At 28.7% G+C, this 7131-nt stretch overlaps 1 protein-coding gene across 1 annotated transcript; it reads left to right on the top strand.

The window, feature by feature from the left end:
- The first annotated feature begins 4293 nt into the window (after positions 1 to 4293).
- LOC105639086 (Major facilitator superfamily protein) lies at positions 4294 to 7131 on the top strand. Its single transcript, XM_012223030.4, has 2 exons — positions 4294 to 5658; positions 6587 to 7131. Exons 1-2 carry the CDS (start codon positions 4511 to 4513, stop codon positions 7014 to 7016), a joined length of 1578 nt encoding a protein of 525 aa, XP_012078420.1. The 5' UTR covers positions 4294 to 4510; the 3' UTR covers positions 7017 to 7131.

Here is a 7131-nt window from a genome sequence, read left to right as displayed (position 1 = left end):
GGCCCAGTTTATTGCATCCACATGCCCTTTGAATTCAATGCAACATATAATTTGATAACATAAAGTTTTAAAATTAATTAAGGATAGGGTTATAAAAAAATTTGAATAAAAAGATCTGAATAGCTAAACATTACATGGAATAATATTTTAGAAAATACTCTCTTATCCTCCAAAATCTAGTTTATATACTAGGCGCAGAATACATATTTTCACCTCTGAATTTTCTTAGTTTGACCTTGTAGCACTTTTAACTTTTACTTTGAGCTATTAAACACTTCAGTTTATAAAACTACATCAATTAAACACTTTAATTTTCAAAATTATTTTATTAAACACTTGAACTTGCAAAATTAGATCTATTAAACACTTTTTAAAAAGTTAAAAATTATAAAAATTATTATTCTAAAAGTCATGCTAACTACATATTAAGTTGATATTTTACAGATAAAAATAACAAACCCTAAAAATTATTGATATTAGTGTTGACTGATGTGTATGTTACCAAAATTTATAAGTTCAAGTGTACAATAGGTTATCAACAAAATTTAGGGTACAACAAAGTTAAAGTTGTAAAGTTCATGGATGAATTTATACATTCAACCTATATTATAATCTAGAAAAATAGTATTTTTACTAATTGAAAACACTAAAAGATAGTCTAAACGTTTTTTCCGAAGACATACTAAGTGAAAAGAACCTAGATTCTTTAACTAAGAAGTTGTCTTATCAATCCTTTTAAATGGAAAAAATCTATATTAATAGTTTTTTTTTCTTATGGGTCATGACGTAATGCGAGCATAATTACGTTTAACATAATAGACAATTTTAAAATTGTCCCCAGTTTTATCTCAATCAGTAAAAAATTTAACCTATGATTGGTTTGATCTATCATTATCAAGAGTTCGGGACACTAGTAGTATAGATTTTGATAACGAAGTCAACTAGCTGCGTAGTAAGTCTCAAGTTGGAACAGAGGGGAAGAAACAGGGTCCCCCTAATTTCGCGGTTTTAAGGTTAACCACTGGAAAGATCTAGAGTTTCAATGTGGACCCACCCATTTAATGGATGGCTCAAGATTATCTAGCTGTAATTATCAATCTGTATATGAGATCCTCATATTTTTGGAGTATATTATTTTGATCATCATCAAAATTTTAGTACATGTTAATTATTTATGACATATATGTAATTTATTTATTTATAATAAATATAAAAATACATATATGTTAAATAATTAATTACTAGTATCAAATTATGCTGTCATTATAAAAAGGCTTTTAAAAATTCATCGTATGGTACTCTCTCGTTTTTTCATAGAAGAAACATGCATATTTTGGATGCTCTTTTTATATAGAATGTTTTCTCTAATTTGGTAATTTTGAAAATAATATTAATGTGAAAAATCTATCTTATCTGCTTAGTCTTTTGTTAAAATAATAACCGACAAATAATACTATTCAAAAATTAAATTTTATCGTGAAAGTTTTATTTTATTAGTAGGTATAAGTGGATGAATATGTAGTCCAGATGACATTTGATTAAAAAGGGGAAAAAACAAACACAATGAAAAAGAATTTTGGGGATTCATTTTGTACTTACATTCAAAAATAACAATTGATTGAAGCCTGATGTATAATTAATAAATGGTGCCTTGTACGAAACATAGTTTTAAGGAACTATTTAATCTCATTCAGTGGACATTTTTTTCCCTTTAATTATTTAAATTATTTGAAGATTCATTCCATAATTGAAATTTTTGATTTATTTTCTCCAAAATTTAAAATTTAAGGCCATTTATTATATAATAATTGCTATATTAGCCAAATATTCTTACTTCATAAAATTTTTATTATCTTATTTATTTTTATTGAAAGCCTAAGCTTGGTATATTATAATATAGATAACAGATTGAAATCTAACTATCACAATCTATGGATTATGGTTTAGTTTGCAATGTAATCTGAATATGTGGAAAGAGTTCTCGAATGCAATCACCAATAAATTTATTTGCAAGAGGAAATGAAGAATCTTAATTATGATTAAACGCTGAATTAGATTTGTTTATTTCTATAATAGAATGTGAATACCAAAATCCGGATACCGGTGATTTAAAAAAAAAAAAAAGGTATGACTGTCACAATGAAAATGTTCGTGGAAAATTCACTTGTTACATAATTTACCTCCTCCGATTTGCTTGTCAAACTAGATCAAAAGATTTTGTATTATTATTTTTCTTTTTTCTTTTTTTTTTTTCATTCCATTGACAGATTAAGTAACATCTAGATGGGAATTAATTAATTTAATTCACACATCACATCTGTACAGGCACAGAAGTGCACAGTTTCCTAACATTTTTAAACCCACCTCTCAGCTTAAGTTAGGAGACCCCACTCTGCATCACATCAGCTGTTTGTTTTTATTCTAGGAGGTTTAAATCTTAATTTCACCGACTGTATAAATACATGCAGGTCAAATATATAAATTTTCACAATGAATTTTTACAGATTATTTTTTTATGTTCCTTAAATTTCACGAAAATTTAATTTGAAATAAAGATTAATTTAATTTTTGAACTTGTTTAGCGGGATTAAAATATTAGATTTGACCTTTTAAAATAATTTAATTCTTAAACTTATTTAAAATGATTAAAATGATTAAATTTGACATTTTTGACGAATTTAATCCTTAATTCTTCGTTATATTTATCGTGTGAAAATCTTTATAAAGACATTTATTAAAATTATAATTGAAATCGGGATGTATAATTAATTTAAATATTAATTAAATATGAAATAGAGAAAAATTATATATGAAGTATATTATATCATTTTTATATTAACTGACGATTTTGAGTTCTATGTATTAATTTGAATATTTTAAAATTAACTTTTTTTTATAGAATTACTGCATACAAAATCCATGTATTTTTATTATGTTGAGTAGATTAAAATTATATTGCATATTTTGCAAAATTTATTGTATTAGAAGAAATAATGCTTTATAAATTTAAACTTGGACTCGGAAGAGTAAGAAAAAGTTGGATCCGGGTATTCTTTTAAATTGAATTAATCCATTAATTTATAAAAATCAAAATAAGTTTAGGGGTTAAATTGGTTTTAAAAGTTCAAATATAATATTTTTAATCATTTTAAACAAATTTAGGGATTAAATTGGACTAAAAGGTCAAATCTGACATTTTTTATCTTGCTATACAAGTTCATGGGTCATATTGACCTTTGTTCCAATTTAATTTTGACCATACATTTTCACATTTTAATAATAATTACGTCACTCGTCAAAATGAAATGTGAAAGTGTAGGGTCATCACAGAACCCCATAAATTTATTTAATTTTAACAAAGGACATATGTATTATTGAAATGCGAAATTATAAGGTTATAATTAAATCACTCAAGATTCAAGGGGTTCACAAGGAAAATTGATCAAAGTTCAGAATCAAATTTATGTATTATGTCAATACATATATGCCAATTGAATATGATATATGATATTCTTACTTATAAGGAGTTCTCTAATGCTTGAACCAACCATGTGCGATCTAGTTGATTTTTCTATTTATATAGAAAGTGAGAAGTCTTAAGTCACCTATTGATTACAAAAATTTTCACAAATTTGGTAAATAAAGAGATGACTACTCGAGAAGGAGTATTTTGTCCTCTTTTATGGGCCTGCTGAACAGAAATCCAAATTAGTCGGGCCAGTGGACTTTGAGTACTGAATGGTTAAAAAAAAAAAAAATGATTACTTTGTTGTATAACCCATTATAATATTTTAAAAAAAAGCTTTTTGAGTTTAGATCTCCTTATACAATTTTCAATAATTTGACAAGAATTATTCTTGAAAGAAAAAAGAGCTATTGTGTTTGAAATTAAATTCTGGCAAAAGCAAAACCTGGGTTGGAATCACTGACTTTACTACTGTAATAAAGTAAAATAACTATAATAAGTCAATTTTTCAAATTAGGTTAAAAATTAAAGGAAAGTTCTACCAAATCATGGGTTCAAATCATGACTTAATGAATGCAGTAAAAAGTAAAATATAATGAGCTTTTTTAATATTTAGTTAAAAATAAACTTCCTATACTAAAACTATAGACTTTTGAAATGAAACAGAAATCTCTATTCGTAATTGGACATAAGAAATATTATATTAACAGTAAAATGAAAAAGAAATTCATTTATACACAGTATTATATTATGACTTGCAACCATCAACACTTAAAAGATTTTTCCCTAACCCAATAAATAGTAAAGGTTATAAGTGGCAGATGAAACACCACATATCACATATACAGCCAGCCACACTATATTTACTTGTCATTCTCTTCTTCTGAGCCTACAATCCTCACTTCTCTTCACACTTCTTTCTCCAAAGCCCACAAACCCCCAGAAAAGAAAAAGAAAGCACGACTACCCTTATATAAATGTAAGTGACCCATTTCAAAAGATTATAAATCATCCCTAACCTTAAATCTCATATTTATTCCTGCCATGCCTACTTCTAGCTCCGTTCACCAATGGCTAAGCCTTGTGGGCATCATATGGCTTCAATCTTTTAATGGAACAAACACCAACTTTCCTGCTTACTCTTCTCAACTAAAACAACTCCTATCCATGTCACAACTGCAGTTAAACAACCTGGCCTTCGCCTCCGATGCAGGAAAAATCTTTGGTTTCTTTTCGGGAATTGCAGCTTTATACCTTCCCTTATGGCTAGTTCTTTTAATAGGTTCTACTCTTGGTTTGATTGGTTATGGAGTTCAATATCTCTTTCTAACAAATTATATTACATCTCTTTCTTATACCCATATTTTCTTGCTCACCGTTATAGCAGGAAATAGTATTTGTTGGATCAACACGGTTTGTTACGTTGTAGCTATCAAAAATTTTCCTTTTGATCGCCAAGTTGCCGTTGGATTAAGTACTAGTTATCAAGGGTTAAGTGCTAAACTATATACTGTCCTTGTCGATGCTTGTTTCTCTTCTTTTCCTGCTGCAAAAGCTAAAGCTTATCTTCTTTTTAGCTCTGTGTTACCATTTTTTGTCTGTGTTATGGCTACTCCAGTTGTCAGAGACATCGATCATATCAGGAACAGTAAAAACATGAAAAGTGGGTTTTTGGTAATTTTCTTTATTACAATAGCTACCGGAATATATGCCATTATTAGTAGCTTAAGGTCAATGACCAGTGTTTTATCACCACTGGGTAGTGCAATTGGTGTTCTAGTGTTTTTGCTGGCTCCACTTTTGATACCATTGACGGTGAAGATTAGAGACATGCTATCAGTAAAAAAAGAGGCTAAAGTGTACAATTTTACTGCGGAAGAGAAGGGTAATAATGTAGAAAGAATGGAAAATAGGGTTAAAGAAGGAGAGGATGAAGAAAGGGAAGAAAATGGGAATGAGGTAGGTGTGAAAGAAGAGATTGGAGTGAAAGTGATGTTAAAAAGATTGAATTTTTGGTTATATTTCTTGGTGTATTTACTTGGAGCAACACTTGGGCTTGTTTACTTGAATAATTTGGGACAAATAGCTGAGTCTCGAGGATGCCTAGGGACTTCCTCTTTGGTTTCTTTGTCTTCCTCCTTTGGATTCTTTGGTCGTATTATTCCTTCTTTGATGGAGTATTTCCTCTCCAGGTATTCAACTTACTTTCTTTCAATTCCTTCCCTGTCTTTCTTTCTTTTTGTCTCTCGTTTGACAGTCACCAGAATGTATGGTTCTATAGTAAAGCTGATTGATAGAAAAATTGAGTACTTCTATTGTTTATAAATGTAAGGAAAAATTGATATTGTATTCGTAATTTTTCCATTTTTTAAAACACACCAATTAATATTTCTCTAACGTTTGATTCCGTTGCTGTCAATTTTCTTTTTTTTTTTTTTTTTTTTTTGGTATTTCTTTTATTTGCTGCCATATGAAAACAAAAATGTCCTTTTAGTTAGATCAAAATCAACAAACTTCTATTGAAAAAATTATTATTTTTTCCATTTTTTTTAAAAAAATGTACACTTAACGGACAAAAACCAAAAAAGTGACAGAAGTACATATTAATATAACGGATACAAAACACAGAGGAAAATTAGACTTTTTTTTTCCAAAAATGGAAAGATAAAACAGTGTATTTTGGCAAAACACCGTGACAAAATAGCATTTTTCCTAAAAATAATGCATTTTAAACATATTTTTATGGGGTTTATTTTAATTTGTAGAGAGTTAATTTTTTTTTTTTTTTTTTTTTTTTACATAAATGTAAGAAAGCATACCCATTAACTCAATATTAAATGAAGAATGTAAAACCTGTCTCCTATATTCAGAGGTGGTAACTCAACCACTGAATATTAAATGATTGTGCACATTCGGGCGGCTAACAATTTTCTGCTATGAGCTGTTGGGGATTTAATGATTTAGTTATTTATCTTCATTCTTACATATCTACTTCAGTGACATGAACTTAAAAATCCTAAAAAGAAGAAAAAAGGAAAAAAGAAATCCCTTTCAAAGCACTATCTACAGTATTTGTAATTATTATACTGAAAAGATACAAAATTTATTTACATTTTGCAGGAGTAAGAATATGATTCCAAGGACAGCTTCAATAGCAGCATTAATGGCTCCAATAGCAGGAGCCTTTTTCTTACTTCTCAACACCTCGCACATCTGTCTCTACATAAGCACTGCAGTTATCGGTGTCTGCACCGGAGCCATTACTTCAATTTCTGTGTCCACAACAACAGAGCTATTTGGCACCAAAAATTTTAGCATAAACCATAACGTTTTGGTTGCTAATATACCGTTAGGTTCTTTCGTTTTTGGCTACTTAGCTGCTCTTCTCTATCATAAAGAAGGCAATGGAGATGGAAAATGCATGGGAACGAAATGTTACAGAAATACTTTTATTATTTGGGGTTCTCTTTGTTTTCTTGGGACTTGTCTTGCTCTAGTCCTATATGCTCGTAATCGAAAATTCTACTTACAACGGTTAGATTATAGGTGATAATGTTTAATGTAAATATAATGTAATCAAATACCTGCTTGTAACACAGGCAAACAGGGTTTCAAGCATCCCTATTTTGCCTATTTTCTAACTCAAAAAAAAAATAATTATTCAA

This window comes from Jatropha curcas, chromosome 9 (genome assembly GCF_041381405.1).
Source record: "Jatropha curcas cultivar XTBG-Jc1 chromosome 9, XTBG_Jcur_1.0, whole genome shotgun sequence".
Taxonomy (NCBI): domain Eukaryota; kingdom Viridiplantae; phylum Streptophyta; class Magnoliopsida; order Malpighiales; family Euphorbiaceae; genus Jatropha; species Jatropha curcas.
Note: the sequence above shows the minus strand (reverse complement) of the source record. Positions and strands in the feature narration are given on the sequence as shown.